The 14,686-nt window shown below is 36.1% G+C and overlaps 1 protein-coding gene across 1 annotated transcript in view; it reads left to right on the top strand.

Annotated features, from left to right (window-relative positions):
• The first annotated feature begins 154 nt into the window (after positions 1-154).
• The window catches only part of LOC132559157 (RING1 and YY1-binding protein-like), a 32,563-nt gene continuing 18,031 nt past the window's right edge, over positions 155-14,686 (top strand). The window contains exons 1-2 of the mRNA XM_060223772.1: positions 155-251; positions 503-622. Coding sequence (XP_060079755.1) covers positions 226-251; positions 503-622 — 146 coding nt within the window. The 5' untranslated portion in view covers positions 155-225. The remainder of the gene's footprint in view (positions 252-502; positions 623-14,686) is intronic.

Raw genomic sequence — 14,686 nt, 5'->3', positions numbered from 1 at the left:
TAAATAAGTTATATTGAAGTTCTGCGACATTAGGCTAACAAACATACTCGCACTTGTTATGTGATGGTTTACACTTTCCCGCGATATGACGTTTATTCTACTTCCGCTCATTGGATTAATTTAGGTCACGTGTGTAAACTGTCCGCCATATTGACGGAACCCAAGAGGGAAAGAAAACCAACTATATCGTTGTTTTTGTACTGATTACTGGTGATCTGTCCCCTCATGGACGAAAAACGAATATTCAGCAGGTAAATCGTGGTCCATTTACAATAATATCAAAAAATTATTGGAAATGAATAAATAATAAGGCGGCTAGCAGCGCCAGACTAAGCGAATGTAACGTATTTAGATCGCCAAGTTCACGGCCTCGCGTAAGCCATTGTTATGATTTTAGCACGTACAAGGTCGGTTTCGAAGTCATGATAACTGTTTAGATAAAATATCATCAAGATATTATTTCAAATAAGACTTCAATTTACCCATTTCCTACAATTCCTAGATCTAAGCGCCAGAAACCTCCAGACGAAGGTGCATGGGATTGCAGTGTGTGTACTTACAAAAACTCCCCTGAAGCTTACAAGTGTGAGATGTGTGATGTGAGAAAGGGCACATCAACAAGGTATGGTTATGAACTTTGTTAATTGATTTAATTGGATTCATATCCTATAATTGTACGATAATGTTGGTTGAATCCCCCGTGTTTTGCCTTCCGTCTAGTGGTGTCTATTGAGGCCAGTAGATAAAGTTCAGTGTTGTGTATGGTGAACGTGTAGTGTGTTGTGGAATACACAACTCGATTGTATCTCTTATCTGTACATTTATACAACTAATGTCACAAGAATATTAACTATTCAAAATAAAACAATGTTGGAGTTGAATAAAATACTGCAATTTGTACCAATTTAGGATTCAGGAATTGGAACAAGGAAGGGGTTGGGGTTGGGCATCCCTAGTTTGTTATTTACAGGTTTTCTGTCTCTGCAATGTCTCCTGTTGCCAGGTATCATTTCAGCGACGACTGTCAATGCTCTGGCAATGTGAATTGACATCCCCTGCCCTATTTGGTAATCATAACATCATTTTGTTGAACTGTTGCTGAGGATGGGTGATTAAAAAAAACCAATTCTTGTTATTATAAAAGTATGCATGTTTCAATTGGTTGTAGGGGTGCGATATACAGAGAAATCAGCTTAATATCATATTTTGTGAGAAACATTACATTAAGGAAGCAGACGGGGGCATTAAGCTTTGATACAATATTTTACAACAAAACATGATTGCATTACCTGAAAGTGATTCAATTCTTATAATTAAGTATGTGTAATAGAAAGTCATGGCAAATTATGCCCCCCACCCTCCCACCCTGATTTAGACTGGACATTTTTATGCTAATCCTTAAATCTCTCTTTTATAAAATAATCCAGATATTTCCAACTCCATCAAAGTCTCTCAATTTTTTGAATGCGGAGATACTTTCTAGAGTATTTTCGGCTGAAGTGTAAAAAAGGTTATACAATATTTTATATCGCTCAGTGTCTGGCACGGACTGCACACAATGGCCACTTTTGCCAATGATTGGTCTGTCTGGAAGTGGTTAGAACCTGTCTATGGGACAAATTATGTTTCTTTGGTCAGCTCATTGAAATAGTCTTTTAAAACAACACTTCATTAATGTTTTCATTTCGTACAACTTACAGCAAAATTTACATGCAATAAAACACGGATAAGTCAAAGTTAGCAGGATGAAATATCTGACTTATCTGATGGTTCGTTTTAGCCGTATTTCTACTGAATACTGGATATGTGACTCATAGCATGGTGTTACGGTAGTGAATAAGTAATAGAAATAAAAAAGTTTCAAATTTTTAAACACTAACAATTTTTATTCAAATAAACAGTTATGAGTACGAATATAAAACAAAAGAGACACGATGTGAACACTTGTCGTTGCAGCAAATGCGTGGATATGTCGTACCCATTCTCATACACATAACTTAGTGAAATTGATAAAGTCATACAAATATTGTACTGGTGTTTATATCCTTAAGAGTAACAAGTCCTGTCAACAACACGAAACTCATGTATCGATATAACATTGATTGCACTGAGCTGGGTTATGAAAAGGTAAAGGCAGCGACAATGTTGCTGAAGCATAACTTTACAGGAACAGCACTGTACAATTGTTGGAGCCTATACCTTAGAATAGTAAAGAATTACGTTTCAGTTTGTTGAAGTACATTGTGTACATTTATATATATTCAGTGAATAAATTTTATCATAAAGTAATCTGTCATTGACAAACTTGTTTTATTATTCTGCATCGATGCAGTAGTTATTGCTTATTTTTCCCTTTTGGTTTCCGCCAGCCATGCACATTAAAAAGTAAACAAAACACAGTAGGTTTACGATTAACAGACTACAGTATTTTATTTTAAGTTTGGTGTCCTAATTCTTTATAAATTCAGACATTCACCTGTGCACCTAACTTGTGCTTGTTCACCAAACTTTTGCTTGTGCACCTGTATAGCGGAAGGATTAATGGTCAATCGAAATTTACAATATTGTTCGTTAACAGGAATTTTTAACCTTAGATAAGATGACCCCTGGAATGTTCAACACAAAAAAGGAAATTTTTGTAGAATATAGAAGGGATGGCCCCAAAAATACATTTGACACAAACACAGTATTTAACTCAACACTGTTGGAATCATTCGTGTTTAATTTATAAAGATACAGAAGAAAAATAATCAGGTCGAACAAATTAATTGACTCATCTGATGTATTCTATTCAAGCATGTTTGACACAAACAAATTTTACTTTATTTCATAACTCATGGCAATTAGATTAGAAACTATAGCATTCTATTTCTTCAGAAGTAGCCTACTTTTCACAATGACTGTTACTAGTTTTGATAGGAGAATCACTTCATTAATATGATTTCGCCTTTTAAGGTAATAATTGAACACCAGGTTCTTAACAAATCATTACGCTTGTAACACATGGCATTATTTATCATTATTTCTATGTTTGATACTTTTAAGGTCAGATCAGACCTATTGCGATCGCCTTTCGTCTGGCGTGGTCCGTTGTAAACATTTTCAACTTCTTCTCAAGTTCTACATGTCTCATTGAGCTGAAACTTACCTGAAATGATCGTGACATGATCCTGACCAAAGTTTCGGGTTGGGCCGAAATCCAACATGGCCGCCATCTTAAAAACACATTTTCAACTTCTTCTCAAGTTCAAAATTTGAAATCTTGTATTTTATGTCAGATGACCATGAAGGCCGATGGGCCTCTTGTTACTTTTTAAAGGCCTATTCTTCCATACAGTGATGCCTAATTGGTGAGATGCACAAATATGTTTAATGATATTTATAGACGTCATAAGGGAAAAAGGGCATGTGTAACTGATGCTCAATTATGCAAGACATCCTAAAGGAATCTCGATGCAAGAGCTTTGTTTTATGATGTCTTCAGATATCATGATTAATGATTTTTGGGACTCAAATATTTGAGTCATTGACTCATGCTTTTTCGCTTTGAGGTTTGCTCTAATTTTCAGGGCCCATTTTAGGTCTTTGTTACTAGACCCATCAAAATTCTGGAAATAGTGTTTCGGTCTCACCAGCAAAAATAGCCTTCAAGAATTACTGAGTACAGAAAGTTAATTTGTCAGTGAGGGTCAAATAACAGCTATGTCAGTGACAGAGAATATGATTTTAATTATTAAGTTTAAATATGGAACTGGTAAGGAGGGCATTACTTTAGCTATAGAAAGAGGAGAGATTTTATGATATTGTCATTGATCGACTGAAATATAGCTTTGCGAGTTGGATGTGCGGCGTATATAACATTGCAGATTATATGTGGACCACCAAAAAAAAAATAGGCTGGATGAATTAGAGAAAAAAAAACAGTTTTTCACAAGTACCTGCCCTTCATGTGTTTGTGACTGAAACATATTGTCTAGAACTGTCATTTGCAATTGTAAAGAGGATGATTTGAAGATTGAAATAAAAATAATGTTCTTGTGGATTTAATTAATCATACCTTTTAAGATGAATCAGAATAATATCTTCTGGACTTTCATGGTTACTTTGAAGCAATAGAGGAAGTTTACAATAGCCTTTTGCATCCTGGGATTGCTAGGACATGGGGTTATAGGTCAAATTCTAGAATTACTGCCATGCTTGTTTACGATGTGAATGGCTTTGTGTAATTTACAAGAAAACATAATATGGGACTATAAGACATTTGTCAGCATTCTGTGAAGGCACCCTGTGTATAATTAATTTGCAAACTTTATTAGATGTTTCACTCATGATCTTGATAAATTGTCCTCCGTTGTCAGTTATATCTGTTAACTTTGGTCATTGAATGGTAACTGTATAAGAAAGGGTGCGGCTTATATGTGGATCAAATGAAACAAAAATTGCTAAAGTTGGCTCAGCTGCTAATGTACGGAGCTGCTAATATATGGGTGCAGCTTATAGCCCAGATTGGTTATACCGTTCAATGACCAATCTGGGCTATAAGCTGCACCCATAAGAAAAGGTGCGGCTTATATGTGGATCAAATGAAAAAAAATGCAAAAGTTGGCTCAGCTGCTAATATACGGAGCTACTAATATACGGGTGCAGCTTATAACCCAGAAAAAACAGTAGGTGTGGGATGGGTTTTGAGCCAACACTTAGTTAACTTCAGTGGAGGATTCTATGTTCTTGGACCTTTCACCTGTATACCTTGAAGTATAGAGGGTGATTGATGGATGAGTAAAAGAACGAAAGAAGTCACAGGGCTCTCGATCTGCCAGATTTGGGGCTGAAGTTTTCCCAATTCTAAGGAAAACGCCGCTATTTTTCCCAATTCTAAGGGCCCCGGGCCCCAGTCCCAAAATTGGGTTTGAGAGCCCTGAGTCAGTAAGATATTCATAATGATATTTTGAGTACCAGCCACTAAATCATTGAGGTGGGATAAGAAAAATACAACTGGATAGCATTGAATAGCATTTCAAGAAAAATATTAAGAGAATGAGAAACATTGCAGATTGCTGAAATAACTATAGTATTGTGAATGGGTTGTACTTATAATTTGCCCTCGGTATATTTTCAATATAATGGTGTCGGTGAATGAAACAAATACAGCTTACATAATATAGTCATTATGATTGAAGTTCCAAAGTGACAGCCATTGCATAATTTCTGCATTGCATTCATGAGCTAAAACACTGCATTGATCACTAATTACTTTGTGGGATGCATTAGGATATTGAATTTCGTGTGGGATTCAGTGTGATATTGTTTTCATTGTGTGGGATTCAATATGATATTGGGTTTATGTGTTAAGCAGTACAGTAATGTATGAGTTGTTATGGAGTTATTGTTTAGGGTACAGTGTAATTATTGAGTTTATGTGTGGGTGTAGTATTATACTATTGAGTTTTTTTGTAAGGCACACTGGTATGATGTTGTTTGTATCTGGGTGCAGTAGTATATATATAGCTCCCAGACCCAAAGTACAGGTAACACAATATAATGTTAAGTTTCACTTGTGGACTCACAGGTAACACAATATAATGTTAGGTAACACATGTGGACTCACATGTAACACAATATAATGTTAGGTAACACATGTGGACTCACAGGTAACACAATATAATGTTAAGTAACACATGTGGACTCAAAGGTAACACAATATAATGTTAGGTAACACATGTGGACTCACAGGTAACACAATATGTTGTGGAGCCAGACATAACACATAATGTTAGATAACACATGTCGTGTCACAGGTAACACAATATGTTAGGTAACATTTGTGCAGTCACAGATAACACAGTATAATGTTAGATAACGTGTGGTTTCACAGGTAACACAATATGTTAGGTTACATGTGTGGAGTCACAGGTAACACAATATAATGTTAGGTAATGTGTGGTGTCACAGGTAACACAATATGTTAGGTAACGTATGGTGTCACAGGTAACATAATATGTTAGGTAACTTATGGTGTCACAGATAACACAATATGTTAGGTAACGTATGGTGTAACAGGTAACACAATATGTTAGATAACACGTCGTGTCACAGGTAACACAATATAATGTTAAGTAACACATGTGGACTCAAAGGTAACACAATATGTTAGGTAACACATGTGGACTCACAGGTAACACAATATGTTAGGTAACACTTGTGGTGTCACAGGTAACACAATATAATGTTAGATAACACATGTCGTGTCACAGGTAACACAATATGTTAGGTAACACTTGTGGTGTCACAGGAAACACATTATAATGTAAGATAGCATGTGTGGAGTCACTGGTGACACAATATAATGTTAGATAACACATGTGTTGAGTCATAGGTAATCCAATATAATGTTAGATAACACATGTCGTGTCACAGGTAACACAATATGTAAGGTAATATGTGTGCAGTCACAGATGACACAGTATAATGTTAGATATCATGTGTTGGGTCACAGGTAACACAATATGCTAGGTAACATGTGTGGAGTCACAGGTAACACAATATAATGTTAGATATCATGTCTTGGGTCACAGGTAACACAATATAATGTTAGATAACACGTGTGGAGCCAGAGATAACACATTATTATGTTAGATAACACGTGTGGTGTCACAGGTAACACAATATGTTAGGTAACACATGTGGTGTTACAGGTAACACATGTTGTACAATATTGTTGTTAGTTAGATTAGTCCTTGTCTTGTTTATCCCCAACACTCATCCACTTAGCATTGAGCTGGTGTCTGAGTCTGGGAGTGGCGGGGATCAAAAACCTACCACACTGACCAGATGTTTGAATACCAAAACACTTGATGCTCACTGTACAAAAAGTTATCATTAAGTCATCTTTTTTTACTTCCATTCAAGAATAACCATATCTGTTTATTATTTTTCAAGGGAATGGAAAAATTTTTTTTTAGATTTTTAGCAGCCATATTTTAGCATGGAAATTATCTTATCTTTGAGGATCAAGGAATATCTCTCTTTAACATCAGATCTGGGTTTTTCAGAACTAATGATGTACTTTAGAGTGTACAGTCACAGTTGAGGTTGTGACTAAGTATTGAGGTGTAAGGTTACGGAGTAAAAGTACCTAATTGTCTATTGACTTGTGCTGATCTACAGTTTCTTTGTTATGGTTGATTGAATTCTTCATCAGATAGAAAATGCTAGGGTTGTGTGACCACCACCGATGATTAAACAGGAAGTGTTGACTTCCTCTCTTGGGCCTTGTGCCGTTGTCTTTATAGTGTTTCAAGTACGAACGAGTAGAAAGTCATTTGACCATGAAGGTGTACATATTCAATGTAACATATAAACGGGGTATTATACACACTGGATGGGGTCTGTTTTGTTCCAAACATCATCTGGATCCCTCCCACCCCCTCCCATCCCTCCTACCTCCCACCTTTGTATGAATCTGAGAGCCCTATAATGACTATGTTATTATTGGTTATAGCTTAAAATTTGACATGTAGGTTTTGTGTAGATTTCATACCAGGACGAAAATGTGTACCCAGTATTTTTGCTTCTTACTGTTTTGTTTGTTGGTTTTTTAGCCTGTCTATCGTACATCTTCTACTGACCTAAACTTATAAAGAAAACAATGACCACATGTTCAAACTTTCAAATGACTGTGACAAATTGAAATAGCCATGTTTTAGCGGATAGTGATCAAGTTTTCAGATTTTATTCTTCAATTTGCTAACAAAAATGCACTTTTAAATTAAAGGACACACTTATGATAGCTTCAACATTCAGATATCCATGTGGATTTGTACAGTACAATAATGCATTGTGTAGAACTGGGTGAGGAGGACTCGGTGAGTGCATGATGAATGAACAGTATGCAAGGGATGCATACATGGTATTTTCAGTTTTGTGCAATCACATGACTGTATTATGTGAATGAAAAAGTGAAAAAGCAAACATTTCCACTACTTAGAATCACAGATATCTAATGTTGGGAGCATTGTAACGATACAAGCCTTTTGTGCCTTTTGTTATTGATACAAAATCATGACCTAAATATCTTATGGCCATAATAAGCATGCTATGTAGATCTAAGAGGTTCAAACCCTAATCAAGTTTGTTTTCATCACATCTAGATAATGGAAGTATTTTTGTATCCTGTAGTATAAATACATATCTGACAGGAATACAGAGAATTACAAGTAGCAGTTGCATTTATTAGCTCACCTGAGTCTGGGCTGTCGTTCCTCTGTCCATCAATTTTTTCAACAAATCACTACTAGTCATAAACGACTGAGCAGATTTTGACCAAATTTGATTAGAAGTGTCTTTGTATGAAGGGAGAATCAGGGAATCAGTTTTTTGTCAATGGTGGATCTCCATCAGGGGCCTGAGGAATGGGGCTTAAAACGGGAAATAGAATCTTTTTGTTTTGTTTAGATGAAGCATTTTCAGCAAATTAAATCATGTGAGTGATACAGGCCCTATGGGCCACTTGTTTTCTGGTTAAATTGAAGAAGAATGTTTAAAGATGATATGACATTGATAAATGTTTTCTCTACTTCATCAACAAATTATGCAATAGATCACCCAAATTTTGTTTTCTTGTCTGATTTTGATTGAGGTGATTTTGATTTAGGTAACAAATCTTGTTTATAGACAAACTCCAGATTATTTTGTTTTCTCTCTGATTAACTTGACAAATCATACAAACTCAAGTTCAGTTTTAGCTTTTCTGTTTTTTGTTTTTGTTTTTTAGAGGAGGGTTTAATTTGGCAAATCATTTACAATTAAGTTGGCATTTTTCATAGGTAAAGCTGACAAAGCCTGTTCATACGAGACAGTGCAAGGTAAAAAAAATCTAAATTTTCTATCTGATTAAACTGACAAATCTTTAACAGATGAGTTGTGATGAATTTAAATGAGAAGAGTGAATGTGTCTATTAAGAATGATTGAAATAGCTCGGCTGTGAAAGTAACTAGTTGTTGAGCAGCTGAAAGACTACCTTAACTATAACAACTTCATTAGAAATGGAAAAAAGAACAAAGACAGACTTTACAGTGACTTAACTGTGAGGATTTGTAGTAGAAATGAAACAGAAATGTGCCAGACTTGATAATATTTTAAAAATTAGTAATGAAACAAGAACTGTGACAGACTTTACAGTGACTTTACTTTAACAACTTGTAAGAGAAATGAAACAAGAACCAAGACAGACTTTACAGTGACTTTACTTCAACAACTTGTGAGAGAAATGAAATGAGAACCAAAACAGACTTTACAGTGACCCACTAATCTCTCATTATTCTTAAACTGCAATTTGCTGTAGATTAGTAACAGACTTTCTTTGATCCAATATAGTGAGAACTTGAAATGAATAAATTATCATGCCTTCAACGTATAGCCTATGTGTGTAAGGAAGGATTGGATGTAGTTAGTTTGATGGCAGAGTCTAATGAAATACGTTTGTTTCTGAGGTAGAACCAATCTGCTGTAATGAAACTTGAGTTAAATGGATTCATTCTGCCGTTGCATATGAATATTGATAAAAATCGTATGTAGCTGTGTACGTCATATGTAAACACCTAGGAGTTGTATACAGCATGCACATGTGCACTGAGTGACACTGTGTTGGGGGACTCCCTGCTGAGTGAGGTTTTTGTTCGAATATTGTTTGATGTGGGATGAAGTAAGATAGTATGAAGTGTATGATGATCTGTGTACAACTAATCTGTAGTAACGTGTGCCTGTCACAGCGGTTTTACTATGAAAACCACAGCACCAGTATTAGCGGTTAATCGTCCTCGGTGGCGCTCGGAAGGTCATCCTGCAGGAAGTAGGAACAGTGATGAAAAAACCGCAGAGAGGGGACTTAACATATAGTTGTACTGTTAAATAAGTGCAAGTCTTGCTTGGTTAGCTGATGTGATACTTTCCTAGTGTATAGCTTTACAATACAGGGTGTATTTCCATGGGGTGTAATATTCCCTAAGCTTGTCATGGATCAGATACTGCCACTGGGAATCGCTCAAAAGACCAAGCCTCCAGTTTTTGTAGGTCAATTCTCTTACATTAATTAAGTTGGCTTTATAAAGTTGTTACCAAGCTATAGTAGGCTTTATAAAATTGTAACCATGTAGTATGAATTTTTTTTTTTTTCTGAATGAAACTTTTATTGAAATTTGGTCTTAGAAGTGATGGACATTGTTAAAAATTCAGTGCCATATTGTACATAGTCTCTTCTGATTAAAGGCTTCAATGATTTCTGAATATTTACATGCAAGGATGCAAGAGAATTGATTGGTCTTAAAATTTCTGAAGTGATTTTGTAAATTTAAATGTCTATAGCATTAAGCTAGAGGAGTATAGTAACAGCCTGGCTGCTGTAGTAGAGTTCTGGGAAAGGAGTGGTAAGGTTAGTGTGCCAGCCTAGTACAACAGACTGCCAACATGCTGCTCTTTTGTGTGAAGTACAGGCAAATATATAGCCACTTGAGCACAATAGCCTCAGAGAAACACATCTTTAAGTAGGAAAACTCACTCAGTTTTCATTATGGTAACTTCCTATGGGTGTTTTTTTATAATATGCAAAGACTTTTAATATTCTAGTCTTTACAATGATTCACGGGTCGTTTGAATCCCATTAGGTTATACTTAACAAGTTGACAATTTTCCTTGTCTGATGACTGAACTTGATGGCTGTGCCTTTGACCTTGACTGTCGTGTCTGCATGTGCGATGTACTACTTTGCTTTTTCAACTGAAGTCAGCAGACATTTTTACATTATCACAACTTAGGTGGTTGTAATTGGATCATTTATAAGAAAGTTGGCAGATTTTAAAGAACAATGCAGGATTGTTATACAATATTATACTGATCATAAGCAGTTCAAGTGATGCATTAGTTTACATGATTGATATGTGTTTAAAGTGCTATATCTTGACTTCGTAATTAATTTAAGAAATCCGCCTCCTCTATGCTGAATATATTTGACCTGCTGTCTTTCACATTGTCGCCTTCAGTTTCTTCTTTCTAATCTTGTGTTTAGTTGTTGCTCATCGCTTCTTACTCATGGTAGAATCATCCAAAAATTTCTTTTTTACCTAATGTAATACAACCGCTGCAGTGACATCAGTCTTTTAAAAATTTCAAATGAAAGAATTAGCATACAGACATTCGCATGGTAGTAATTAAAAATTCTTTAGGCTCCTGTTGAAAGTTTGACAGGTACCTATACATTATAATGATTATGGTTGTCGACTTCGGTTTCCATTTTTTTTTTTTTTTATTTTATTTTTATGGTATCTGTTTTTGGTAATTTCAATACATCGTTGAAAATAGTGAGAATAGAGCCCCTCAGAAGGGATAAGCATTACATAACATGTGATTTTTCTACAACTTGTCTTCTGGTTATGTATTGCCACCACTTAAGTTGTGGATCCGCAGCACACTATCTGGGCCGATCAGGATTTGGCAGGAGTGGTAGGTGGTTGTAGAAGGAAGGAAAGAGTTTATGTGGCTTGTTGTAACTCCTTAATTTATTGTGTAACATATTAATGTGTTTGGGAAATAATTCCGCTTAATTCCAAACCTCTGCTTGCTGAGCTCAACACCAGATTGGAAAAAGATGTCTCCTGTATCTGAGGAAGGTGCTATCAGTTAGTATCTAGCCTGTATCTGTACATCATCCAAGGTAATGCCTCAAGCTAGTCAAATTTAAAACCCAGTATATACGATTATAATTGATAAAAGCGATACAAAAAAAGACGGGTATTTGGGATGTGAGCAGGGGTCAGCTGCAGCCACTCCCAGTGCTGTCCTTAATTAAACACAGCTGCTTGCACTGACGAAAAGGATCAGACGTTTGTTAACACAAAGTGAAAATTGAAAAGCTTGTAGATGTTACTCATCGTTTGTATCCAACATGTGGTTTGTAGGTACTATTGTGGCTACCCACACACAAACAAGGTACTGACATTTTATCTATATACAACTGTGGTTAGAAAAATAGCCACACACTTCCGGCTGACCTTGATAAAACGTAAAGTAACAACAAAAAGGGTAATATCTGTGTTATATCTATACATAAAAGAAGAGTATGAATGTCTGTTGAAGCATGTGCTTATGTGTGAAGGTGTGTGGGAGAGGGGTATAGGTGAAGTGACCAGGTAACTTGTATAGTATACAAACGAGTTGCCGTTACCGACCCGCAGGTGTATATAGACGTATAGTGTAATACATGGGTGGGCAGTACGTTTTAATTACCTGGAAGATGACTTTACAATCCTACAAGCTGTGTTGTATATACACAACTGAAAAAAAAAATTCTGCCAGATCTGTTTTATTTCCATTAACATAATGATAAGATTATTACCACAAATTGTCCCACACCACAAACAGGTAGCTGTCACGATTACATAGCAATAATCCAGCATTTGATGCTTGTTAGGAAGCGAGGTGGGACCTGTTTACTGATTTTGTCCATGGTTCAGGGGTCACTGTACTTCCGGGCTAACTTACTTAGTTGTGCTCATGCACTTGTCTGTTATAGAAAGCTTTTGACAAGTCTGGTGAACCACATGGCCTTGTTTCCACATGCAGTTTATAGAGCCGTCACAGAAGGTGTGATCTGACAATAGGGGTCAGCCAGGCATATTCACCCACAAAGGGCCACCAATTATGCCTAAAAGACGTCGGAAGTGGCCCCATCCAGGAGGAAGTCATTCGTCTATATAATCTTCAATTTCTTCCCACTTGAACATGATCCAAGGACAAGTTCACTGCAAAATTTTGTCTGATATGATTAAACTTTTATTGCACTCATTGTCGGCCTCCTAACATCAATTTTGAATCCTGGGAAGCTGTGAAACTTGGAGTTTGATATATGAGGGTCAACACTGTAAAGTCTGCAACAGTGCATCCATGTTGTCTTCATAAGATCATAGAAAAGTATTAGATATGTAGATAAAGTTTTCTTATTGTTTAATGTAGATAAATGTAAGAAATTCAGAAGATTACCTATTTATGTAAGATACTTTAATAACTTGATACATAATTTATTTTCTATGTTGCTAATATGTCTTTCTGTATGCGTGTGAAGTTAACCCTATTTCTATGAACTACAAATTGAGTGGAGAAGCTGGTTAGCTTCATTAGGTACCCTTATATTATGTGACTGGCATTTCGACTGATGAGGATGGTGCAAGTTGTCATGATGGTAGTGAAATTATGTAAAGGAATTGATGACAGATTTTAAGCTAAAGTACATTTGCTAAAAACTTTATTGTCCAGCAAACAGTGGAGTTGGCCCAGGAATTTTCACTGCTTCTAGATTAAAGTCATACAGTTACAAAAATTGACTTTAATGAAAATGTTCTTATTTTGCCTGAAGCTTGTAGGATATTTTTACAGATATGAAATCATATACTTCTTTGAGGGTTTTTGGTTGAACCAGTTGAATTCTTTTGAACAGTGATTTGGGGAGGCAAATTGTTGAGAACTTGTCAAATAGGTCATCAGCCAGACAAAATATCCCGGAGGTTTGATATGTTGTGGGGGTGATCAGTTATGCTTTTGGGTATTTGCAGTTTTGTCAAAGAAAATAGGAGACATTTGATCAAAGGTTTGTGTTACATTGTCACCATAGGCTCATTGCACAAGAACATGTTTGAGTACCCAGGGGATATTGGCTAAGCATTTCATACGGTGGGGGTATGATCAGCTCCTATGTGTGTAATGTCTGGTGACGTATACATTGAAAGAAGGTAACTTATATACAGTGAACTGTCGGGGGTGGCGGTCACACCTGACTGGACCCTGGATTAGGTGTGTAAACAGTAGTGTTACTATACCCGGTGACCTATCACAGTGGGTATGTTATTATACTGGTCAAGTTGGTATCAGAAGTGGGAGGTCTGTGTCATCCCCGAGGGGTAGATTTGATGTCACATCCCCTAGCCCCACGCCAAATACAATAGGTCAGGTGTACCTGCTTTGATGTCCGCTGAAACTTGAACTGATTATTCAGATTGAGTAACGGGGTACTTTTGATGAAGCACAACTTTACGGAGAAACAGTAACAAAATTCGGGTTGGAAACCATGCCTGGTGGTAAATAAGGGGAAAACCTATAGACTTAACTACATATTCATAATAATTGTTAAAGAAGTGATATCAGCTGATGATGTTCACAATGGTTGACAGAAGGGAATGAAACCCTGCTTAGGTAAAAGGCAAGTGTGTTATAACGGCACCATCCATCTTTGTAATAAGCTCCAATTGTCAGGCAGATAAGTTGAAAGAGTGTGTTTCCACACTACCACCTATCCACCCTTGAAATGAGTAGAAATACTTGTAAATGGAAAGCCGTTGTCCCATGATGAAACTACCACTTATAGTGATATTAATGTATTTGTCTCTTGGGCTGATTGCAAGAATAGGATTGTTTAAACATTCAACTTTTTCCTGTTTGCATTCATAGGCTTAGGATTGTAAGCAGAATAAGCACAAACTTATTAAAGCGTATTAGCAGTTTATGAATTAGTGATACACTGCTGACTTTGATGCGGTTACATTGTAGAAATGGCTTACAATGCTAAATATATATAAATACATACAGTATATATAGTACTTACATTTACACTAGTTGTGTAAAGCTTACCAAAAGAAAAAT

The sequence above is a fragment of the Ylistrum balloti genome, unplaced genomic scaffold (assembly GCF_031769215.1).
Source record: "Ylistrum balloti isolate Yb309-2 unplaced genomic scaffold, AGI_CSIRO_Ybal_v1 Utg370868, whole genome shotgun sequence".
NCBI lineage: Eukaryota > Metazoa > Mollusca > Bivalvia > Pectinida > Pectinidae > Ylistrum > Ylistrum balloti.
Note: the sequence above shows the minus strand (reverse complement) of the source record. Positions and strands in the feature narration are given on the sequence as shown.